This window comes from Patagioenas fasciata, chromosome 5 (assembly GCF_037038585.1).
Source record: "Patagioenas fasciata isolate bPatFas1 chromosome 5, bPatFas1.hap1, whole genome shotgun sequence".
Classification (NCBI taxonomy): domain Eukaryota; kingdom Metazoa; phylum Chordata; class Aves; order Columbiformes; family Columbidae; genus Patagioenas; species Patagioenas fasciata.
In genome coordinates this window covers 15,667,125-15,693,801 of record NC_092524.1, presented here as the reverse complement: position 1 = coordinate 15,693,801, position 26,677 = coordinate 15,667,125, and the positions used below count along the sequence as shown (strand labels likewise).

Here is a 26,677-nt window from a genome sequence, read left to right as displayed (position 1 = left end):
ACTTCTGCTACTATTTACAGAATGAAGCCAACACTACCCAAGTTTGGTTGTTGCTAAAAGGAGCAACATAACCTCCTTTCCTCAGGCTGCCTTTACTGAGGCACCATCACTTACCTGACTACACAGCAAATCTGTTGAGGGAGCTAATTTGGCAGCAAACTACTCTGCCAGAATAATGGGAATAGCTTTCTGCCAGTTTTGCTATCTCACCCAGCCCAACACAGGGTCAGATGTGGGCCAGCTGAGTGAATGGGAGCAGCTCACGTCACTGGGTGGTGGTGAGGAAGTAGATGGCCAGGAGATTGGCTCAGCTGTTTCATAAAGCCTCACCCTCGTGCAAACACAAAGGAAAAGATCTAGAGCTTATCCATCTCAGTGGCAAATGAGGCAGGAAAATGCTCACCTTCCACCAGCAACAGACATTTCACAGAGGTGACATATTTCAATGAGGTGAAGGAAGTAATCAGAATAATTTGCTTATCTTTCTATTCAGTGAAAGCTCTACAGGCTGCCTGCAAAATGAAGGTCACCTCAAAAGCATCACTTCTCCAATCCAGTCATTCCCTACCTGCCTATCTTAGTTTTCTTTCTTTTGCCTATGTGACCCCATCGAAGGCTACGAGAGGAGCAAGTGACTTCTTTAAAAGTCACACAGATCAAGGTCCTTGTGCCATAACAGTGTACCTTTCTGGACATGAGCAAATGCTTTTAAAAAGATTTTTTTCAAAAACACTCAGTATTCCAGGTATACTTTATTGTTATCATTACTGTGATGCATAAGGCACTTGCTGAGAGAATTCTCACAGAGCAGGAATAAATCATCTTTCAGCCAGTACCAACAGTGAAATGAATGAACCAGCTGGGAACAACATGAAGCAAAATATTTAATTAGATAACCTGTACTACTCCTTAGTAGAGCTTAGTACAGTTTTTATTCACAACAGAAAAGATACCAGGTGTTCTTCAAGTAATTGCTATAAATATCACACAAATTAACTACTATGAAATACTTAGTTTTAAATAAACTATCCTCCTTCTACACAATAACATTAGCAGATAAGACAAATACAGCAGCTCAGAACAGTAGAACTTGAAAAAAACAGGAGGAAATTTAGCACCCTTTATTTTGCCTCTCCACGTAAATTGCATGTATCTTCAGTTCAGCAACCCAGGCACCAATCTGCTGAGAACTGCGCTCACACCTGGCAAAAATGGCTCCTGCACACTGTCCTTCCAACCTAACTACAGTAATACTGTAGGGTCTTTCAGGTAGTTGGCATTTGGAAAGCATTTCCCCCTTTCCTCCAGAGGAAAATATTAGTTCTACTTCCCACAACCCATTTTTGAAAGATTAATCTACAGCAATTGCCCGCCATAAAGACTCCATGGTCCAGTGAAGGCCCAGCAAGGAATTCATGTTTTGTGGTGCACATGGAAAGCCCAAAACATAAGAATGGCAAAGTGGCATAATTGAACCTTCCCTGATTTAGAAGTCATTTCCAAATTGCTGCTTCGTTGGCAAGGAGACTCAGAAAGGTTACTACAATTAAATAGGCCAAGCTTAAGAATTAACAAAACCCCAGCTTTGCAAAGTAAGTCATATGCAGAAATGCAAAGCTAGCAGCACCAGAAAACACCCTCATTTCCTTTGGCATAGAAAGTGAGCAGGCAAGTGAAATGTCAGAAGAGCTAAGTGGTCACAGGCTACAATTCCACTTCCCATCATCAACACCCAAAAGGCCTAAGGGTTTACTTCACCATACAACCAGATCTTCAGTCTTCAATTAGGAAGGGAGGAAATATCACTTGAGGCAGGTGGTGATGCAGAAAATAAAATATAAATTCTAAGAGGAAGGACACGATAAATGATTAAAGCCCTTCTGAGACAAGTGAGGGAGTCAGAAAAAGAGGGCGGGAGAAATAATGACCTTGGAGCTCTTCACAGCTTTATGAGCCATTTTATGAAATGGTAATTGAACTGTACAGAGCTGGGCAAAAAATGCATAACATGCTTTCTTAAGCGAGGTACTGAGAATGTTTTCCCTGTTATTTCAATAAAGTGAATGAAAAAAATACAAAGAAGTCATACGACAAAAAGCGAAGTTGCATAAAAGTCACGATGTTCAAAACAAATGCAATGGCAGAATCAGTATTAGCTGTGCTTCTTATTATGTATAATCACAGAATATATTCAAGCAACGCAAAATGCCACATACCCATTTAAAGATTAGACAGAAAGCTCAGGGCAAAACAGTACACTACCTTGTACACTGAGCCTTTCTGATGAGCAGAAGCAGAATTTCTGTTGCTGTAAACGCCAAACAAATCATACTACTGTAGTCTTTTATCCAGCATGTTCTTAAGTTCTCTCTATTGATAGAGGGAAAATACAAGTTAACCCTCCATTCACTGAAATGGGCATAAACAGAACTCTAGCCTAAAAGCTGCACTATTAATTAGAACTTTCTTCTCATTTTAAGCAGTTAAGAATATTTTCAGGTACTGTGTTTATTCCTGATAATCCATGAAGACTTTGGGGTTTACAGACATAACTTACTGTTTCCTACAGTACTTTTTCCTTTCCTGTTTTATGGCTGACAAACGCAACATGACTGAATAAACAGAGGAGATGTGACAGTGGTTTGGCTCAAATGCTGCCAGAATCTCCAGGAGGACATAGGTGTTTTGAGGTTGTTTCTGGTTTTGTTTTTTTGAAGATCTTCCAGTAAACATCATGTCAGGGGTCAAAACAGTAGAAAAGTATCATAAAAATCAATAAAATCAGAAGAGCTGCTGCTTTATGACCTCATAATGTCTGTTGGATTAGGTGCTAGAGGAATTTAGGCTAAGTTACTGCTTAAACCTTCCCCAGAAAAACCCCCAGACTACACCAAGTGGCAACTTCTAACCCTCAGAAACTGTAACTCTTCTGAAATAGATCCAAAACTTCTGTGAAAACATTGAGACAAGAGTCACAAAAGTCACCAATATCTTCATGTCTTTTTCTATTTACACATTTGTATTAAATTAACCTCTTGAGATCAGGATGGAAAATTGAAGTGAAAAAGTGAAATAGAGAACTCCCAATCATGTATTCGTATATCCAAAAGGAAGGAAAGTTTACTAAACATTCATAAGCAACACTGAAATACTGAAAGCTGGAGCACATAACCCAAGCTGAATGACATAGTAAGAGTGGAGTATGACTTACTCTGCAGTTTACCTATTTCTTCATAAATATTTATAAGGAAAATGTGTACCTTAGTATTTAAGATTTCCTTAATCTCAGAATGGTTTGGGTTGGAAGGGACCTTAAAGATCATCTAGTTCCAACTCCTGCCATGGGCAGGGACACCTTCCACTAGACCAGGTTGCTCAAAGCCCCATCCAGCCTGGACCTGAACACTTCCAGGGATGGGGCATCCACAACTTTCCTGGGCAGCCTGTTCCAGTGTCTCACCACCCTCACAGTAAAGATCTCATTTAAACCTACACTCTTTCAGTTTAAAGCCATTACTCCTTGTCCTATCACTACATGCCCTTGTAAAAAGCCCCTCTCCAGCTTTCCTGTAAGCCCCCTTTAGGCACAGGAAGGCTGCTTTAAGATCTCTGCAGAGCCATCTCTTCTCCAGGCTGAACATCCCCAACTCTCTCAGCCTGTCTTCATAGGAGAGGTGTTCCAGCCCTCTGATCATCTTCATGACCCTCACCTGGACTCACTCCAAGAGGTCCACGTCCCTCTCATACCAGGGGTCCCAGACCTGGATGCAGTACTCCAGGTGGGATCTCATGAGAGCAGAATCACCTCCCTTGACCTGCTGACCAGAATTTTTTCAATGCAGCCCAGAAATCCAAATGTATCCTGGGCTACCAAGTGCCCATTGCTGGGCCATATTGAGCTTCTCATGTATTAACACCCCCCTGTTTTTCTCCTCAGGGCTGCTCTCAATCTATTCTCTGCCCAGACCGTATATGCACTTCAGATTGGCCTGACCCATGTGCAGCATCTTGCGCTTGACCTTGTTGAACTTCATGAGGTTTGCATGGGCCTACCTCTCAAGCCTGTCAAGGTCCCTCTGGATGACATCCTGTCCCTCAGATGTGTCAACTGCACCACACAGCTTGGTGTCATTGGCAAACTTGCTGGGGTGCACTCAGTCCCACTACCCATGTCCCTGACAAAGATGTTAAATAATACTGGTCCCAATACCAACTCCCGAGGAACACCACTCATCACTAGTCTCCACTTGGACATCAAGCCATTGACCACAACTCTTCAAGTGCAACCATCCAGCCAATTCCTTATCCACTTAGTGGTCCATCTGTCAAATCCACATCTCTCCATTTTAGAGACAAGGATGTTGTGTAGGACAGCACCAAATGCTTTTCACAAGTCCAGGTAGGTGATTTCAGTTGCTTTTCCTTTATCCACTAATGCTGTAACCCCATCACAGAAGGCCACCAGATTTGTCAGGCATGATTTGCCCTTAGTGAAGCCATATTGGCCGTCACCAATCATATGATTATTTGCCATGTGCATTAGCATAGTTTTCAGGAGGATCTGCTCCATGATTTTGCTGGGCACAGAGGTGAGAATGACCGGCCTGTAGTTCCCTCGGTCTTCCTGTTTTCCCTTTCCAAAAATCAGCATTTTGTTTCTCCTTTTCCAGTCAGTAAGAACTTCAGACTGCCATGACTTTTCAAATATGATGCATAGTGGCATAACAACTTCATCTGCCAGTTCCCTCAGGACCCACAGATGCATCGCATCAGGTCCCATGGACTTCTGCACCTTCAGGTTCCTCAGGTGGTCTTGAACCTGATCTTCTCCTATAGTGGGACATTCTCCCAGTCCTTGCCTTTGCTTTCTGCAACTTGGGCTGTGTGGCTAGAGCACTTGCTCAGGGCAAAAAAGTCACTGAGGACCTCAGCCTTTTCCAGATCCCAGGTAACTAGGTCTCCTGTTTCCTTCTAGAGAGTGCACACACTTTCCCTAGTCTTCCTTTTATCACTGATGTACCTATAGAAGCTTTTCTTGTTGCCCATGACATCCCTGGCCAGGTTTAATTCTATCAGGGCTTTAGCTTTCCTAACCTGATCCCTGGCTGCTCAGACAGTTTGTCTATATTCCTTCCCAGGGTACCCATCCTTGCTTCCACTCTCTGTAGGCTTCATTTTTGTGTTTGAGTTTGTCCAGGAGCTCCTTGTTCCCCCAAGCAGGCCTCCTGGTGTTTTTGCCCAACTTCTTGGTTGCGCTGCATCACTCCTGACCTTGGTGATCCTTGAGTATTAACCAGCTTTCTTGGGCCCATCTTCCCTTCAAGGCTTTAACCCATGGTACTATACCAAGCAGATCCCCAAGAGGCCAAAGTCTGTTCTCCTGAAGTCCAGGGTAGCGAGTTTACTGTGTGCCCTCCTTGCTGTCTTAAGGATCTTGAACTCCACCATTTCATGGTCACTGCAGCCAAGGCTGTCCTTGAGTTTCACATTCCCCACCAGCCCCTCCTTCTTGTCAAGAACAATGTTCAGCATAGCATCTCTCTTTGTTGGCTCCTCTATCACTTGGAGAAGGAAGTTACCATCAATATTTAAGGAAAACTAATGACCAGATTTAGCCAGCTCTACAATCACAGAGCTCAGGGCACACATACAGCTCTGGTGAAATGGAGAGGTAAGAGCCACTAGCCTCATCATTAGCACTGGTAAGAGGACAGGAAAGGACAGGGCAGTGCCTAAGCTCACATCACAGAATTGTGATTTCAGCTGAGTGGTTTCTTGGTGTCATTTACATCAGGGTTATGTCTGGCCTGTGTTAGGTGACACATGGAGAGGTTGCAGAATGTAGATTAGGATATTAGAAGAACGAAGCATACAAAACGAAGCTCAAGTTCAGAATAATATTCTGTATGTTTGGTAGGTTGAGCACTTCTCTGTCTCACACAGCACGTAATCATTGCAATCCCTGATTATTAATTCATATTACAAAGTATTGCATGACAGGTACTACTTTTAAGGACTAAAGGGAGGCAGTTGTTTATCTGGGGGCAAATGCTGGGGGCTATTGAGAACTTCTTTAGTTTAATGAGTAATGGTCCCTCCCCACCCCCTCCACAACTGAAAAGCTACAGAAGAAAAGCAAACACTGAGTAAGGTTACTGTTTTCCAATTTGCCTGTAGTTCTTCTAGTTACTCATTAACTTTCACACATATTAACCAAACAATACAAGAGAGACAGAAAGTGGGTGGTTTCACTCCCCAAACCAAGAAGTAAATTAAGTAAACAGTAGGTTTAGAAGAACCAAAATGGCTTAGGAGAGACACCTCCTTCCATAGACAACAGCAGCATAGCCCCTAACTGAAAACTCAATGATGGATCCTTACTATGGCCATGAGGCCACAGAGATAGCAAACACGCAGTCCCTGAGACAAAGTTTTCTCTGAAAATTCCCATTCTGTAAGGTAGTCAGATCCAACACACAAAGTGATGCCCAGAACAAAATAAAACCTAAAAATTATCGCTGACCATTCATTGTAACAACTTCATAGCCAAAGTTCCTGCTGCCCTATCTCCTTAAGAAGCTGGATTATGGGAAAAAAAAAAAACACAAACAAAAACCCCAACACACACCACAAAACACCAGTTAGCTGTAATTTCAAGCACCTGACCTATGAAAGTATTCTTGTCTGCTTGTAAGGCATCCCACTACATCCAAAGCAAGACCTCAAAAGCAGGTTTAAGGGAGACACTGTTAATACATGGATTTTGACATTTGATAGATTTTGACTTCAGCAGCTCTCAGGATTTAGATTTTGCCTCAGGCAGTACATGAAAGCTCAGGGAAGACCCCATGAGCAGTCTCACAGATAAGAAGCCAGCTAAGAGAGGAGAAGAGCAGTACTGTAATGAGTTCCTGACACCAGGGAGCAAAGAAGTAGGTTCTCTTCCTCCAGGAGGACACCAAGCTGCTACAGGGCCAGCACCCACCTGAGAAAGATGCCAGCATCACCACTGGCCAGCAACACCGGCATCCCTACAACTGTAGTCAAGCAAAATCACAGCAGGTGCTAGAGAGTTTCTCCCCATAAAAGGGCTTTCTTTCTATTAGCAATGAAAGATGAACAAAATGAAGCCCATGAAGAACAAACCCCCCCGTTACGACCCCTAAAAAGATGCACAGTCTACAAAAGACAAACTAAAATGGACAGAGCAATGGATCTTTCACTCCCCTTAATTCAATTCTCTCCTTTAAGTCAGTGCACTATTACCCTAGCAATGAGACTGTAACACTGAAGTTTTTCAGCTTGATGGTAAAATCATGTAGTGTCCATCCATCTCCAATAATAGCAATATTGAGACAATGAACTCTATTGAGGCATCTAATAAGGCAGATAGTCATTTGCATAGTACATTTTCTGTGACTCTCTGTAATGCAACATCTCAAAGACTCAATTCAGACTATTCTCCTTTCCCACAGACTTTTTTTTAAAAAGGATTCTTTTACTAGAAAAAGAAACAATGACCCCTCCCATAACAGGAGAAAGCAAAAGATAGGATTTTTTCCTGCCTGTGATGGGTACACACTTTCGTCTGCATATTTTTATTTGGTTGGACTTGCTCTTCCTTTTTTAAACTCTATGTGCTTTTCATTGCCATTGTGGACTGAATGCTCAGAAGTATATTTACGATTTCTTTTTTTTTTTTTTTAACAGGCTTCTGAGCAGGAAACACTTTGGGATCTCCACCCACCAGCACAGGCAAATTTCATCTTTAATTCCTGTGCCACAGTCTTTGCCTCCATCTCTTCATGTGCTCCTCTCCCATGTGACTCACCGAATTATTTGCTGGGCATACTGGGACATACCACAGTGCTGTACATACGTTATCCTGCTTATGAGTATGGAGTTTTAGGATGAGCTCTGCTATGTAGTACTTGGGTAAACTTGACAAATCACTTCCTCTCCAACAGACTGTAATGGTTTTGGAGACAATGTACACACATACAGCGTATGCTGTGCCTCAAAGTTCAGCTCAGATAACATCTCCACGTACTGCCACATAGAAGCAGTAATGGTTACAACCTTCCTCTTCACAAAACTGCTTTCTGCTCTTCCAGTAACTAATCTTGGACTTTGTCGGTGTTTTAATCAGCACAAGGAAGTACAGGTATTATTCCTGGAGGTAACTAAGCTACCTGTACAGGAAAGGGATACACTCAAAATACTGCTTCAGTATACAAAATGAGCTCCTGTCTGCTCTGCCCTTTGTCCCTCTATGCAGTCACAGGCAAGCTCCAGGAGATTCTGCTAAATCCTCCATCCCATTTTCTCTGCCAAAGCTCACAATAGACACGGCGGGAGCGAACACACATCACTCCAGCTCCTAGGCTGTGATCTGAACATTGATCCACCTTCTGCTGTGACCACAAGCTCTCTGCAGCCACCTGTGGCCAGGGTGCAGAGGAACCAGTCACTGAGCTACCAGGAAGCCCTCAGACGCTCCTCTGACCCGTCCCAAAAAACCGGTAGTGACACACACTCCTCAGATGGGTCAGGCACGAGAGTCTCCATGCAGAAGACCGAGCCACAGTGTTGCTCTCAGGTTAACCTTGGGCAACTCAGTGTCAGGCCCCTGTGAAAATGAAACTAGATGGTATTTTCAACAAGTCAGAGAAAGTCAGTGGAAAGGGAGAAACGGCTGCTGTACAACAGCCTCAGTGAGGAACAGCATTGCACTCTTTGTCCATGTTCCTGATTTTATCAGATTATGCCACAGTATTAACATTGTTTATGGCCCTATTTTGTGTCTGTGAATCGCCCACTCCCAGAGACTCTTCCTCCACCCGTTTATAAATAGCACCACACACAGAACAGAGTTTGTGAAGCAAAAGTAGACTTGCTGAAACAAAATAATGTATATTGAGCTGACAAAAATCTTTCAAAAGCTTTTCTCATTTTTTTATAGTGCTGGCTAGACAGGCAGATTCCCACATTTTGTAACCCTGTAGGTCACTATCTCCATTGCTCATTCACAAACAATTCTGCTACCAAAAAAAATTCTCCAGTTACAACTGAACTTATTCCCCAGCACACTGCTTCTTGCCATATGCCTTTGAAAAGAAAGATTTTTTAAATAAATAATATTATGTATTTTTCCTTTTTGAAGGCAATATATGCCTAGACCATGACAAGACAATAAGGCATTATTTATATATCTGGAGACATTCAGACTTCGCAAGTGTGCTCTTTGAGTTCTAACAGTACAAGATAAGTCATTTTCTACCACATCATAGCAGACTATGACTTAGATTTCCAAAGATTGTATTTTCATAGGAAAATACATTCTTGGATTGCAAGTATAAAATCCATTAAGTTTTTTTTTTTTTTTTTAATTTCCTCTTTTCTCCAGGAACCATTCGCTTGCAGTGGGAAGTTCACAGTGCTATCATCCAGATAGCAATGCTGACAAAGAGATATGTGACCAAAAGCTTCATAGAACAGTTCTGTGGAGCCCAAAAGTACGTGACACCTTGTTGCGCCAACACATAACCAGCCGCAGCCCTTGGGACCCAAAGAAGCAAAGCCTGGGTATTGGAGAAATGAAAATCCCTCATCAGATAGGCTGGATGGAAAGCGAGCTGTTAGGCTCCGCTTTGGCAAGGAAAGCTTTCAGTGCTGGTGCTGAAGCCCTGGCAACTCACCCCATCTTTCCATCCCCACACTCAGATGTATCTGCAACATGTAAACTTGACACCAGAGAAGGATCCAGACCGGACGCACACCAGCCTAGTAAGGGATGGCTGAGCTCAAACGCCCACGTCAAACCCACACTTGCAAATATACAGCACTACGGTGTCCCCACCAGTTCCCCAGCCCTTTTTACCATGCAGCCACATCAACACCAGTGATGCTGGGGCTGGAATAAGCCCTTGATTTTTCCACCAGTTGCAGAGATGCAAGTACACCAAATGCCTGTGAAAAGACATCCTGCCCAGATCGATTGAACAGAAACAGAAGAGCCACTGCAATAACACTGGCATGTTCTATTAATAAAATTCCTTCTAAGTGCCTAAGGTGAAAGCATCCAAGTACTTTTCTATTCAGTTCATCAATATTTTTCCCCTGCAATTAATCATATGGTTATTTGTAAAGCTAGTAGATCCTTAACCAGTCATAGAAGTTAAAAATTGCTACAACAAGACTCATCTTTAAACAAAAAGGACAAGTAAAACAATGTACTCAAATGCATATTTTGGGGACAGTTAAATGTATTAATATTGTGGCTCTTTTTTGTTATTTTGCAGACTCAACAAAACCCAACTGTTTATAATCTTAACAAAAAAGGAAAACACCAGTGCCTGGAAAATATCACAGCAAGTCTGGACATCATTTAAGCCAAGTGTATGTCTATTTGAATTTTTTTTAATTCTTCTACTGCTTATCTCACACAGTTCCTTTTCCTCTTTTAAACAATACTTGATACTAAACAAATAAAACTAAATACCAAAATAAATTATTTCACACTAAATGCTCATTTCTTCTCTCCTGTTCACATACATATATACAGGTGCATATACACAGTCACAAAGACATACACACACACACATACTTGAACTGGCTAACAGTACTAAAAGTATTACAGTACCTTATAGTTATACAAAAGCTGAGTAGTATTAGAAATTACTTTCTGGCAGAAAGAGAAAACAAGAGTAGGGTCCTCTTGTGCTCAGACAGCAGCACTGAAATTCAGAAAGCCTGAGCTGTGTGTCATGAGTTCACTGCATTAATTCAGACCCTTATGTTTTTTCTCTACATTTATGAACAGAAGCTTTACCAGTGGGCTCAATACATTGATCTTCATTATCACTCTGAAATACTGATCAAAGGATTTACAGAAGTAATATTTAACCTACTGTAATCTCTTTCCGTGTAAAGAATGTGTTTGGAATCACAATCTTTGGTAACATTTCTGACTAACACAGGAAACTATGAGATCATAAAATAGGATCGTGACATGATAACAACGATGGGGATCTCCCACATAAGTTCTCACGCACACAAAAGAACTTGAAATAAGGGAGGAAAAAGAAATTTAATTAGAGCTGACTGAAAAGTGAGGCATATGGTTTACAGGAATTTTAGCCATCAATTAAAACACTCTCCTCCTCCAAGGCAAACTAAATAAATACAAATTAAAACAAACTTTTCTGTGACATATATACGCAAAAACGAAGACAAGCATGACAAAATTTGGGTGAACCCTGCACCATATACCATATACAATTACAATCCAAGTTCTGTAACAAACACTATTTTCTGTTTCCCCAATGTTACTAAAAGCCTTTCCATCCACACAGGTAAAATTTGCCTTGAGGTATGAGCAAAAAAGGAGAGAAAACGGTATAAAGAATAAACCTGAATTTTAGAAATAGATCTTAATTACAAAATGTTGCAGCCAACATGCTTCAAAATATTGAGAAAATGAGAATGAGGGGAAAACATGTTGCTGTGCCCATACCAAACACCCTGGTGACCTTTTTTCCTTCTTATGTCCTCCTGCTTTACCGCAATGGTCTGAAGTCTGGCAAGAAATGGACTTCCCCCGACCCTTTCAGTCCTAAGGCAGCCTTTGCTGTTACTGGGAAAACCTCATTGACATCAACAACACTTAGGATATCAAAATGAAAAGTCCTAATTGACTTGTGCCTACTGGAGCTGAGAGGAATAAATGCAGCAAAAAGCTACTCAGAGAAAATCTAAGCTAAATCGAGCACTCAAAGGTGCTCTGTAAGAACCCTAAGCATCCCATACATGGGAGAGGGAGACTGGTGAAGAGGAAGCATGGAGAAAAATTAGGTGAAATAGTCAGAAGACAATGTAAGGTGCTTGGGAAGGTGGGGAAATAGGTGCAGAGAGCTGACCAGGATAGCACAGCAGGATAGCACAGCAGGAGGTAGAGGCTGTACCAGATAGGGGTGCACTGCCATGGTACCTGAGCATGGTAGGCCCTGCAACAACTGGTATCCAGGCTCAGCTCAGGGTCAGGATCACCAGTTACATCTGTAGTGCTGTGATAGGTCCAAGGTGAAGCCAGGAAGTTGATCTTTTGGGACAAGCCCCAGGTCAGCAGGGCACTCACCTTACCAGGCACCTGCTCAGCTGCAGTTGGGCAGGCTCTCACCTCAGCTTGAAAGCTGCTCCAAAATCCAAGCAGGGGAAAATACTTCTTGGCAAGGCTGTACAGGGAGCTGCACAGGGACAACCTCCGTCTTCATCACAATGCATCTGGGCCCCCTGAAGCTTTTCCAATAACTTCCTCTGATGACGGGACTGGCACTGAGCAAATGCAGCTAAACATGGTGAGGTAGAAAGGTGTGCTGTGGGTCCTGCCTCCATTGGAAAGGGGCAGATTACTGTCAAATGGAGAGCTTTAACTCCAACACCTCCTTGCTTTTCAGAGACAGATTTTGCAGCCATAGAAGTGTTCCTTAAATACAGACTGCATTTGCACATGTGCATGCTTAAAAATAACACAATCAGGCATTTCAGAACAGAGATGAAGAGAGACTGTTTTCATGCATTTTCACAACAAGAAGCAAGGTAACCCCACTCATAGCTAGGGAGCTTTGAGCAATACCCTGAAGTATACATATAAGCAAACGGTAATATCTATCACATCCTCCTCTCAACAGTGGTAACTGTAGAGATTGGAGACTACTGTGTAGTGCAGCAGATGAATCAGTCAGGCTCATTCCTTAAGCTCTCAGATAATCATGGTTTTGACCATCAGCAGACATGCATTATCATCACCTCATCGTAAGCAGCATACAGCTGGTAACCTCATGTAGCAAGAGCCTGCAAGTTCAATACTAGCTGTCTAGAAATGCCTTTTATCACTTTAAAGCAGTATCCAAATCACAAGGGACAGTGTCATATTATCACAGCTGTCAAGTGTGCAAAGGTCTTGTGGGGGGTGAAGGAGAGAGCTGAATTTTACCTTTCTCTCATTTCAGGAAGGGATGTCTCATCCCAACAGGATCTAATTAAAAAGAAGGAGGCGGACTGGTCAGTTTTATTTCAGAGATGAATATGGTTCAGCTCTATGTAATGAAACAGCACATACTTGGGCACTGCTTCAATAATTGATACACACTGTTAACTTACATAGGCTGCAGCAGTCTTGCTCCCCATGTACACTCTGTGTTTACTCATCATCCTTCCCAACAACTTCGTTCCTTTTCTTTAGAAACTTGTCTTTGCTTTTGGTTTCATAGACATGGGCATGATGAAAGAGTGCTTACGCCCTAAGCTCAACTAGCCTCGGATGCTTGTTTTTCTATGTCCTTCTCAGCTGTACTCACACACGGTTCTCATTTAGCTCCTTTCCTTGCATTAAAGCAGGAACAGGAACATCTCTAATTAGAGTCCTCCAAACACCACCCAATACATACAAACCACAGATTACCCACAAGACCAGTCACTGCACTATGAGACATCCAGAAATGAACTGTGGGTTTTCTTCCTCAGCAGAAAGAAGCATTTGCTGTGCAATCAAAGGCAACAGCCAGTTTTGTTTCAGTTACATACAATACACACAGTTTGAAGCTTGAACAGCCTGATGCTAGCTGTTTACAAAGTGGAAATTCCACTAGCACACTGATTTTTTGCACCATTTCAATATAACAAGTGTAATCTTTAGCCCTGTTTTCTCAGCAGGATCTGCACAGCCATGTCATAGGGAGCAAACTGTATCTGCAACCCTAGCATCCCAATCCCTCTTGCTACCCCTACTTGCTCCAAGTAGCTGTTTCAAAACTCAGACTTGCTCCATGACACACTGAGCATCCAGGATGAAATTTGCTGTCCTGGCAGGCATTTAGCAGGACAGCAAATTTCATCCTGGATGCTCAGTGTCCACACGAGTGGTTTACCACAGGCTGCCCCATGTCTAGAGGTCAATGTCTATCTCACAGCACAAGAAACAGTTCCTGTTCTGTGCCTGATGTAAGGAACATCTTTCCTATCTACAAACTCAGCGAGAATTAACCAGTTTACTTAGAGAAGAAAGGGACAAGACCCTACAACCTAGCTTTTGTCTGATTTCATGACCAAAAAGGAATACTGTATTCACAAAATGCAGGAAGTTGTGCAAGGGAAGCTTTTTTATCATCCAGCTCTCATTTTTGACTGTTTGTGAGTAGAACTGAATCCTGGTGGAAACAGATGTGATGGGGCACTATGTTGGCTTCCTACATGCACTTGGGGACTGAGAAAGATTTCTTTTTGAACTCATTGCCAGAGGTCCTAGCCCCATCAAGATTTCTATAGTATTAGCCATGTACAAATGCACAATGTCACATGGCATTTACAACCTCAAGGCCGAAAACCACAACCTGTGCAAGGAAGACAAAGAGTGTGAAAAGAAGATATGAGGGGTAGCAGGTGAGCAGCTCTCGCATCCTCAGACAATCTTGACAGCACAAGCTACTGCAAGTTGTAAAACTTCTCAGTCGTTAACTTAATCTTCAAAACTCTAGCAGGATTTTGGAAGTCACACAGACTCCCTGGAAGACAGAACAGCAAATTCCTGACTACAGGAGAGCAAAAGAGGCTTTTACTCAAAAAGGAAACTCAAGTTTGGCAGTATCTTATCTTCTCTCTTTTCCACACATTTCTACAGTAGAAGACTAAATGTTCAGCTGACCAGTTTTCACTGCAAATCTTTGATTAACGTAGCTGGAATGAACTTTGATGCAATCTGAACATAGTAGTGAACAAATACCGCATGTAGCCGTGACTCTGAATAAACATCTGCACACAAGACATTTGTTTTCTTTTTCATCTCCCCCTTTTGTCCAAAAAAAAAAAAAAAATTTGGAAGAGAGCAGGAACAACTAGCCGGGTCAGTACTTCGCAAAATATTGAAAAAGAAAGGTAGGTTAATGCAGAGTGCAATAAACTAATTACATGGTTTAATCATCAAAAGCATATAATGCCTCATTGGTGGGATTTTTATTTTAAAGCACGTTATATGATTCTAAAGTTGGTTAAGGATACAGCCGCTTTTTAAATGCATTTTAAGCTTTCCATTTCATGACTATAGAAAACTAATTATTAGCTTCTTTAATGTGGATCATTTACTACCAGTGTACAGCAGAGATCAGAAATTACAATGTCACAGAGGAATGGGGCATACACAATGAAAACACAGAAACAATTACACTTTCATTACATAGTTGCAAATCCACACAAAGATACATTGTCTTAAGATATTCGTATTTTAGATCAACTACCTTTCAGCAATAATGAAAAATCATTACAGCTGGAAAAAGATGACAAGAAGATAAAAATGCACTGACATGGTGCTGGAGGACATTTGCCATTAAAGGCTTATCTTATGAAGAACAGCTAAACACTTCATAACAACATTTCATCTGTAACTGTTAAGCTGGCAAAGATGCTTGTTCCTAAATGGATTCAGAACATAAAAGAATTTCTTTAAATTTTATTTGCTTCCGTGAGCTGGCTGGCTTTTTTATTTGTAACTATCTTGTAGAAATTTAAACATCTCCAAATGCAAGTCCTTGATAAGTTACAGACACAGGAAAGTTTTCTTTCCTTTAATAGGGACAAAGGAGAGTATTGTTGAGATTTATTATATATACACAATTACCTGCATTGTTATGGAGATTAAAGGACAAAGGGCCAACAGATCTAATTCCAGATCTTGCAGCCTTGTCCTTTCCCATAATTATGTCTTAAAATTGGATTTCAGTTAACACATTCACAGTATCAGGATCTACTAATACTTTGCATGTACTTAGTGATAGCTTCAATTATTTTAATGTGGATGTGGCAATACATTGAATTTATCGGTCATCATTCAAGCAAACACATTCAACTTAATAGTACCAATAATGCACATTTTTTTGAGTTGGTTGTAAGAAGTCTTAAAACTAGTACAAGGTTCATTAGAAAGAATAAATGGCTAGCCTATTAGCCACTTAAAAAACATCATGCAAAAGAAACTTCAAAAAAAATTTCCCATTTTTTTCTTCCATCTCAGAAATGGGATTTTGAACTGCAGAGAGATACTGAAAAAATAAAGCCTTTTCATTCTGCAGATGTTAACGCTGCCCCTTTTTCTCATGTAAGATTATGTCAGTCTCTTTCCTTCAGCTGTCAGATGTAACATCTATTGGGAACTCTAAAGTTTAAGATACCAGGCTGTGTTGGTAGCACCCACAGTATGTCAGCTAAAAAGGCCAGACCCTGACCTCAAAGCTGGGCTGCTCATTTCTCCCTAGAGCACAGCTGCACAGAACTAGACCCTAGAGGTGAATTCCCCTCAAAGAATTATGCAAACTGAGCCACAGATTATGAACTTCCCCACCAAAAAACAGTGTGCTGCTTCCCCCTTCCCCCCCCCTTTTTTTTTTTTTCTTTCTTTCTTTCTTTTCTACGGTTTTGTTGAAGACACACATTTACAAATACTGCGGGAAGGAAACTGTGGCTAAACTTCTTGTATATCTCCTTTACAAAAAAAGTATAAACCCATAGAAGGTGAAACCACCAAAGACCTCAATTAACCAGTCACAGCCTGATGCAATTTTTTTGCAAAGCAGAATTGACCAGAACAACTATGTTTTTATTGGTATTGAACTCCAAGCCTAGAATTAGAAGAAGTGCCTGATCCTACAAGGAGACAAAAAACACTAGAATTTAGAAAGCATAGTTCATGTAGCAGGAAAGTCAGGAGCTGTCAATTCCCCAAATCCAAATTTGGTTATAAATAGATGATTATAATATTTGCAGTGTCAAGGCATTAGAATTCCCATAACTGCTTTTACTGGAGAAAAATAATTGAAACAAAACTTGAGGAGCTGAAAGGACCTTACAAATTCACCACTCTTCATTTCATTCCCCCCTTGGTTTGAGGGATTTATAAGTACATAAAGTTCCTGCAGAATCAGAGGAAACAACTGAGCATGATCACAAAAGGAGGAAAACCCCTTATTAACACAATACGACATTGCCTATGTAAATTCGATGCCAGCCACAGGCACCCATTTTTTCCCTTCACACTGTTTTTTGTAACAAGTCACATTCTAATGTTTAAAAAGTACACCAAAACCATGGCACACCTAATATTGTCATAAAACCATTGGCAAGGCTGAGTCAGTCTCTTGTGATGGTTCCACACTGCTACTTTCTGCTATAGAGAAACTAATAATGTGTTTCTTTCATCTGCATCCCAGAAGGTAATCCCTTCTCAGACAAAGCTTCATCTTGGTCTCAGAGAGAGTTCATTTGCCTCAAATCCTTGCCAGCACATTAAACAGGTGCCCTTTCCAATCAGGGCTATTCTTCCAGTTTCAAATCTCACCAGTGGTGGAGGCCTCTTCTGTTCTCTGCTGGACACTATTCACCACTTTAGTATCTTCTCTGCCCTTTCCACTTCAATATGCATAGGTCACCTTGCACAGAGACAAGCAGCAGAGCAAGTTTAGATGAAGAGTCAATCACTATTACTATGAATTCAGACAGTAACTAAAAAGTCATCTGTCTTTAAGCAGATACAGGCTGCAGCCAGATGAAATTAACTAAATGAACTCTCACAATTTTCCCCTTTGCCCCTCTGTATCATGAAATCTTTGGCAAAATTAAGTTCCAAGTTTCAAGGGAATGCTCTGGGAATCAGTTGGCTGAGCCGATTTGGGCATGAGGAAGCCCTGAGGAAGACAGGCAGCAAGAAGCAGCAACCTCCATTTATTGGCAGGGACTACTGACATTGCAGGCACAACAAAGCACTAGAGGGAGGCAGCAGAAAGCTTTCACAGTCTGTAGCATCACAAATGGTCCCATACCTTGCTGCAGATGTAGGCTGGCCTGCCCAAAGATGAAGCTGTACCTTTCTCAGGCCATGGCCTTCTGCCCCATCTTTTGCAGCATCCTGCAGCCTCGCAAGGCAATAAAATGCTCCCAAGCCAACCCGCTGGCTGGGCACCCTCTGCCCTTTGCATGGTTCTGTCCTTATTTCCATGGACGGAGGTAGCAGAAATTGTAATTCGAAAATGAGGCCTCAAAAGCAGATATGTAGAAACAGCCTTGCCAGTGGTGACCTGTTTATATATGTATATAAGAAAATAAACAAGGAAACTTATTAAAAATGCTCTAACAATTCAAGTGCACAAGAGGAAATAACGAGGGAAAGCTCAGTCTAAGCTCCACCATGATGGGGAATGCTAAAACAAAAGTCACTGGCATTTCTATAAGAAAATAATGCCCAGAGCCATCTCCCACTGCATAGACAAACCACCAGCACACAGCACAAGACACAAAACATCATAACCTTGGCTACGAGTCTTCTTAACATCCATGTACCAAGATGTCCTAAAACCATGAATTATTCATCTTGCTACACTCTCTTAAAAAAATCCCACTGAACTAGTAAAAGCAGAGGCTTTAAAATATGCATTGAAACCTGCCAGAGCATGCCAAGCTACGATCCCCCAGTGACGAGGGACAGGCTGGACTTCTACAAAGCTGATTTGCACAAATAACCCCTCTTTAGGGAACACTCCCATTCAGGCTCAGTTCAACCCAATTCCTTACAAGCTGGCAGACAAAAAAAAAAAAAAAAAGAGAAAACCAAAACCCTATCAAAATATTGCCAAAAGGAAGTAAGGAATTAATCTGAGAATGCATCTCATCACAGAGCCAGCTGTGTTTTAGATACAAACTATAAAATCCTAACAAGGAAAAGCTCCCAGACACTCGAGTCCTTCCTCTCACCTGGGCTGCGATGGGAGAGAGGGCTCCAGCACCTTCACCCTCAGAAGAGACCCACTCACAGAGCCAGGATCAGATGTCACCCTCACCTCTTCTCAAACACCTACAGCCTCCAACACAGATTCCTGAAGAGACTGCTTACCAGGCTACAACAAACAGACTGTAATTTACAATAAAGCTCCAGACCTGATGTTCAAGTCTTTACTTGATGATTTTTGTAGTCTCAGAAGCAGAAATTTCTTGCCTTCAGTGGGGGAAACGGCAATGAAGTGTACACAAATTATTCCCTGGCCCATATGGTGCACAGTAAACGTAAAACAGTACTACAGTATGTAGATGGCATCCTCCTGCACACCACAAAGGCAAACCAATCAACCAAAACCCCATGCAGACTTTCCAATAAACAAAATACTCAACCCCACATTTAAAACACCCCCACCACAACTTAGCAGACATATTAGATATTTACTTGTTTAGTGTGGCTAAAATTGTACCAAACAATGAGAAAACTCAAGAGTGCTAAACAAATGGGAGGTACAAGAAGAATCACAAAGAGAAACCAAGAACCAGCAGATCTGCAGCACTGGAGAGAAAGGGATTTCTAGGCATTGTCTAAGAGACCTTAAAGGTAATCCTTCCAGTGGGTCCCTCTCCTCCGCAAAGCAGGACTTGTGTCAAACACAGGCCTTAGCCCCATTCCTTGCGCACACCAACTGGGTTTGGAGCACCACGTAAAGACAAGATCAGTTACAGACCATATAGGTCTGGTACAACAGCAGATGCCAACATCATTCCTTCCCCTGTTTGTAGCTGTAGCTGCAATTTCCTCTATTCTGAGACACAGTTAAAAGCAGAGTTTCCTTGTCTCCCGTTACATTTCTACAGGTGGAGAAAGACGCTTTCATATGTGGCCCCAGGAGTCTCAGATAAATCACAGAGGGAAAATAACGATGGCTGGACCGTGTGGTTTTTAATACCAAGGGTTCTTCCAATTTCCTGGTGATGGTAGGAAAACAACCTTCACATTCATTGATGTGCCAAATACTAACATTCACCAAAAGATACAGACATTGCTCTGTGTTGCCCTGCCTTTTCCACTAAATATCCATGAATGGCAGAGAAGATAACTGAGGCCACAAGTTTATCAATCCAGTTCTGGTCAGACCACATGTACATGCCCATTCTTTGATGGATTACAGAAATACCTTTCCCACATCTTGTATTTTCCCCTGGAATTTTGGATTAATAGCCCCAGAAGGCCTGTTTATGTGCAGATACATTTGGGAACAGCTGGAAAGCACTTAGAGAAAAGCCTTGGTGCAGCCTTCCAGAGCAGTGCATCTGTTTTGCTCTTCTCTTCCTGCACATGCCTGATCATTCTTTCCCCTCCACGCATTGCTTTCTAAGGTTTCATATTAGCACATGCTCACCTACACTTAGTTGTCTTTTTCCCTCACAACTGATGTCCTCCCCTGCACAGTCATCCACACTGAAAGTTAATTTCCTAATGATGGCCTCATTTAAGGCAAAGTTCTCTCTCACTCTCTCCTTCCTACATAGCAGCAGGCCCTCTCTGCTAGAGAAAAAAAAAAAATCAACTAGCTCCTCCTACACTTCCAGCAACCTTTCCTGATGTTCAAGGTACTATTTACATTCAAGTTTTGGAGGCTAACTAAAAGCAGTCACACCAGGCTAACAACCAGATGTGCAGCCACTGACTGTTTTAGTAGTCTTTCTCTCCTTTGCTCTTATCAGGAATCCTCTCTCAAGCAAGCAAGGAAAAACTCCAAACAAACGACATGAGGCAGACTTTATACCTACAAACATCAAATCGCCAATTTCCAACCACTCTCTAACATTGTTTAAATGCTAACTCTATGGACACACCGTAATTCTAAGATGAAGAGGGAAATGCATAAATTAAAATTGTATGGATTATGCCCTACATAATAAACAACCAAAGATTTTAAAACAGTAGCAATTTCTCTCTCCCATATTTAGAATCTCCAACCAAAGAAATTTACATGCCATGATAATCCTCAACAAAGACTTGCATGTAGCTCACATAATTGAGGAAGTACTAATAATAGCGTGGCTGTTCGCACAGACAACATTTCCACTGTGGGCCTGAATTCTGATCTCAAACATGCAGAAGACGATATTTTGTTGATTTTAGTCTCCAGTCAGCAACACACAAAGTACTGGAAACATCCAAGTGTGCTGCAATGTGCAGTCAGCCTATGCAGCTAAGGCAGCACTACACACATCCAAGCCACATTGAAAACAAAGCATCTATTGAGTACTGCAGAAGGTGTTCATGTTGTGTGTTCTTGTAATGAACATAAGAAGCACGCAAAAATTAACTGTGTTGAAGTTTTAAACAAAAATGAAAGCCTTTGCATTTCAGCATCAACCGTCAGTCATCCAGAAAAATAACTTGTCCTGACAGAGAAGTTTACTCCTAAGCTCCTCCGACACAAGCAAACTCAGCTCACAGTCACAGCTTCCCCTTCTGGTCTACGCTGCTGAGTTCAGGCCTCCTCAGGTCTCCAGATCAGTGATGCCCACACCTGTTTCTAAAGGTGGTCATTAAAGGCTTTAACCCAAAAGCATATTACAGTAGCAGCAAAGGATCCTCATGTTTCTCAAGCTTTATTTTTCTTAAAAGATCTAAATAAGGTATATGTAGACCTATGTCAAAGTATTTGCAAAACAATTTTATTAAATGGTGCCTACTTTTAAATTTTTTCTTTCATGTGCTGAAGATTACCAGGAATAATTTCACAAACTGAAATGCAGAATAACATACAAGACAAAAATCAACAAGGATGATTAACAATGGCCAATGTTTAGCAGAAATCTAACATACACACATGGCAAGCCCCTATTTCAGATATGATGTTGCTTCATTTAAACTCCTCAGCTGGAAATTCAGATCACTAATTAAGTCATAAACCTATACAATTGACTCACACAGTATCAGTAGGAGTTCTGTGCATGCAATAAGCTGTGAGGACAAGCTATTAGGTCCATATAAAAAGCATTTATAACTCAAAGCACACAAATACCGGAGCTTAGAAGTCCACTGCTCTTGAGTAGTAGATGTTCTATTGTCATATCACTTACATGATCATTCCCTAGTCACTAGCTCCCATAAATAACAAAACTCACTGTGTGTTTTTTTAACAACTCCAACCTTGCCCACTATGTTGTAATTCATTAAAAATAAGGAAGATGCTTATCCTTGAGTAAAAGATGCCACAGGAAGATCATATGCCTGTCACACCACCCAGGAGCTGCCATGACACAGCCATTCCACAGCTTGGGATGCTTCCCAGCCCTTGCATGTGTTTGGTATGACAACACTGTCTGTGTTAGCAGTGCTGTCCCGTTACCGAGCCCACAGTCGTCTAAGAGGCAGCACACAGGCTGGATCCAGCCAAGAGCCACTTACACCTGACTTGCTGCCTTTCCTCACATGGTCCACCAGGGAGACTGTAGACAAGAGGTAATAATCCTTACTGGCAATGCACAAAGTCCAGCTTATGATAGCAGCAACTGGCAAGACTGTCAAGCTTCTTACACCAGCTAAATATCTTACCGGGTAGTCTCAAGCCACGTCCCAGTACCTGCACACATGCCACACCACAAACAAATCACACCAGACAACTCTGACATCTGCCTTAAGCTATGCAAATAACCCACAACAAAGAGTGAAATTGTTCCCTATTAGAGACCATTCTGATTTTACAGCGCAAGACTGTGCTAACACTACCTGGAACAGGCAACACGACCACTGTGCTTAGAGCAAGCATTCCCTCCAAGCAAGGCTTTATTCTGCATCTTCGCTGCTGGCATTAATGGTCTATACAAGCATAACACACGTTTCTTACATGAGTTATCCTCCCTACCTGCCACAAGTGGCCACACTGAAATTCAGTGATTCCAAATGAGTAAAGAATTTGCAGAATGACACCATCAGCAAGGATTCAGTTTAAATCCTATTCCTCTAAGAAGAAAGCTCCTAAAGGGGCCTTTCACCCCACCTCCCTCTGTAGATCATGCAAATGCTCCAAATGATCATAACTCCACAAGGTACCGACCAGCACCAGTTAAGAGGTCTGGTGGATGGAGACTTCCTTGCACTGGCCTTCATATTCACAGGTATGCCTAAAGTCACAACTGAGACTGTCAAAAACTGTAGTCTTCCAAATTTTCAGACCATGACACCATCAGCTGAGGAGCTCCCACCAAAAATTGTGAGCCACAACAAAATCTGCAGATCTGACCTGTATTTTGCAGTATGTTGGCAGGAGCTCTGATACTATCGAAGGATGACAGAACCTACTCGAGGGTCCCACAGGGGTGGGGTTTGCAGCTGGGCCCCAAGGTGACCATAGAATCATTTCAGCTGGAAGAGACCCTCAGGATCACCGAGTCCAACCATAACCTACCTCTAGCACTAAACCATGTCCCTAAGAACCTTGTCTAGATGCCTTTTAAACTCCTCCAGGGATGGCGACTCCACCACTTCCCTGAGCAGCCTGTTCCAATGCCCGACAATCCTTTCCGGGAAGAATTTTTTGAATGCATAGATGTAACTACATGTAACTGAGGAGAGGGTCCAATTTTTTGTATTATCATTTATCATATTAGACAACAATTAAAAGCCAGACTTAGAAGACAAGTAGACCATTACATCACAAGATCTCATACCCTGCTTGAAAAGAGAAACTACACACAACAGAGGTCATGGCTGGCAGATCATCACACAAAGGCCTCTCTGCTTCAAGGAACAGAAATCAGTGCAACCCACATGCCCACACAAGGCTCCTGTTGCCTGAGTGAGCCTGCAAGGCTATAGCCAAGGGCAACCCAGGCCTGCCCTAAGGTTTTCCAAAATGCTGGAATACTTTGATTCCTGAATCAATCTTAGCTCTTATTCAGAAAGAGATTTTTAAACCTAGGCCTTGTACAACAGCAAATAGAGATGGAACAACAAAACAGTGCAAGGTTTACAATAGCCATTGATCGTAATCAAAAGCTGATGCCAATGTAAGGTGAGGTCAAAAACAGTTAAAAATCTAAAGCAGTGGTACAGTTCTGCTCTGCAGCTCTTAGGGTGGGACTGAAACATAGGCCAGGCAGGACTGTCACCACAGATTACTGAGCACCTTGGTCCATATCACGCTTCTGTAGCAGAAACCACTGAGGCAGAGAGGCCAAGCAGGTATGTCTGGAAGCAAAAGTTCAGCAAGCCTCAAAACATTAAGAGTTCACAGCAGTCACAAAGCATTCCTATAGAAAACCCTAGGAAGCTGTTAGCTGAGGAAAGCATGGGGTGAAAGTCTATGCCAGCATGTGATGAGTGGGTTACCTGGAAAATTATTTTGATTTAAATCACTGAAAGGCGCTTTTGGAAGAACCTCCTGCGACATGCTAAGGCACAGAGAGAGGTTTCAAACACAAGTGTGCTGGCAGAGGCCTCCTGTTGACCTGCAGTCCTACAAGACGGCAGGATTTTCCCATGGAAACTCCACACTGCTCCAGAAGACTGTAACCCAGTGGGTGATGTGCACCACCAGCACAGGCAATGTGCAAATGATGTGTTACTAATTAACCAGCAGCAATAGGACGAGAGCAGGCTACAATACTCAGTGGGGAGACCGAGGCCGTCCCTGTTCTACCTAAGGTGGTTTTTAGGGAGGTAAACAACCGGGGCTGCCTCACACCCCGAAAGCAGACACAGGATCATACCGCCACCACATCCCCGCCTGTATCGGCCCGGGCCGCCACCCACCCAGCAGCCGCGGGGGCTCAGATCCCCGCAAGGCAGGCAGGGAGCACCAGGGAGACCGAGGCCCCGGGGATCCGGCCGGCGGCCGCCCCAGGTGAGCGCCGCCTCCGCCGGGCCACGCCGCCGGCCCCCCCCAGCCTCCCCTTCCCTTACTGGGCGGCACCAGCGGAACCGCTGCGGGACAAAGCCCGAGCTCCGGCCGCACACCTGTCCCGCCGGACACACGCCTCCTCCCAGACCGGCGGGTGCCGCCGCCAGGGCACCTTCCAGCGGGGGCAGGTGCGGGGGCCAGCGGCCGCGGCGCGGGAACCCCCTGCCTCCCGCGCCCTACTCCGTCCCCCGCGCCGCGGTCTCACCTCGGCCGGCAGTATGAGCAGCAGCAGCGGCAACAGCAGCAGGAGGCAGGGCAGGGGTATGGGCAGCAGCAGCCGCCTCATGGTGGCGGAGAGCGCTCTCCGCTGCGCGCACGGCCGCTCAGCCCAACGCCGCCTCACCCGGAGACATAGCCGGGCTGCGCGCCCCGCACCGCCCGGCGTCCCACCCCTTCGCCGCCCTCACAGGCGGCGGCGGCGCCTCACTCCCCCGCCACTCCCTCTAGCGCTCCGTGACTGGAAAGGCGGGTAGCTAGAGCTGCCGCGGGGGAAGCCCTGCGCGGGGCGGAGAGCGGGGGCGAGCGGGACAGACAGCCGGCCGCGGGAGAACCAGGCCGGTCACCTTCCTCCGCCGCGGCCCATGGCCTCCCAGCCGCCGCTCCCGCCGGCCTCTCGCCTGGGGCTTAAATGGCCGTCTTGCAGCTCGAACGGAGGGGTTGCAGCTGGAGCTTCCCCGCCTTCACTCCTCCCTCCCGGCATCTGACATCTCCCCCCGCCGGGCTGGGCGAGGAAGTGGCTCCCTTCGAAAGTTTCCCGGCCTGCTTGCGCTCCCCGGGGGAAGCGGCGCCCGAGGTGTGCCCCGCCATCTGTCCCGGCCTTCAGACGGTGCTCGGGGGAGGGCGGTAAGAGAAGGGTCGGTGGTAAAACGAAGTTAACCCCAGCCTCAGGGGCCTCTACCGCCCTCGGCTCCGCCGGCGGGAGCGGAGCGGCGGCCGCGGCCCCACGTGGTCCCTCGGAAGCTCGGGTGGGTGTGAGGGCTGCCGGGACCGGCGGAGCGGATCGTGGTTCTGCCGCTGTGAGTGGCTCCACTTACTGCACCACTCATCACCCCTAGGCAGTTCCCCCCCAAAACTCTTGTCCCTCTCCATGCACTGGTTTGGACATGTTTTATCCACGTCATCAAAAAGGACATGATGCCATCAAACGGCATCACTTTTATAACCTTAACTTACTTGCCAGGATTAATGCACTATTTCACATTTCATTCATCTTGGATAAGGGAAAAGACAGCATCAGTTTACACAGCATATCTTTAATTATGGAAACACTGGCAGTCTTCATTCTCTCAAAAGTTTTGAGCTCACATGTTTGTAATTTCCCTGTCTTTCCTGAGCCCTCAAAACATATGCATAGCGTTATGGAAGCAACTATTTCCACAGGAGTTCATGGGAAGACTCACAAGAATGAGGGGGCATATGCATACCTTACTGTTTCAGAGACTTCCCAAGCCTAGGCAGAGCCCCAGTGTGTCTAAGTTGCCAAACTGCAGCTTCTGACCAGACCAGGTTTCACTTGCATCTCAAATGCAACCAACTGCCTTCATAGTGGCAGATCAGGGCTACGCTGCACTTGAGCAATTATACTTGGTCACCCTTGGCTCCAAATCAGTGAGAACAGCACAGCTTTTCTAATTGGATGCCTTTCCAGTAAGACAACCTACTAACTAATCCAGTTACCCCTGAAATTCAGTGGGAATCTCTCCAGTGGTTTAAGCAGTAATGGCAGCCAGCCCTGAGGGAAGAAATTTAAAAAAAAATGCACTGAGTCAGGAAGAAGTGGCTTTCTGACCTGTTCAAATTTATAAGTGTCTTCAAGCTGATGTTGCCATCCCCAGACTCTATATGTCCCTGGACTCTCAAGTTCACTCATTCTTCTTTCCTTAATGGGTCACATATCCGAGGTTAGAAGCAAGGGACATTTTATTTCTCAGGGCATGTTA

The 26,677-nt window shown here is 43.6% G+C and overlaps 1 protein-coding gene across 1 annotated transcript in view; it reads right to left on the bottom strand.

Annotated features, from left to right (window-relative positions):
* PTPRJ (protein tyrosine phosphatase receptor type J) overlaps positions 1-25,380 on the bottom strand; it is a 79,756-nt gene extending 54,376 nt beyond the window's left edge. The window contains exon 1 of the mRNA XM_065839556.2: positions 24,943-25,380. Within this exon, the coding sequence (XP_065695628.1) occupies positions 24,943-25,023 (81 nt within the window). The 5' untranslated portion in view covers positions 25,024-25,380. The remainder of the gene's footprint in view (positions 1-24,942) is intronic.
* Between the last annotated feature and the right edge of the window lie 1,297 nt (positions 25,381-26,677).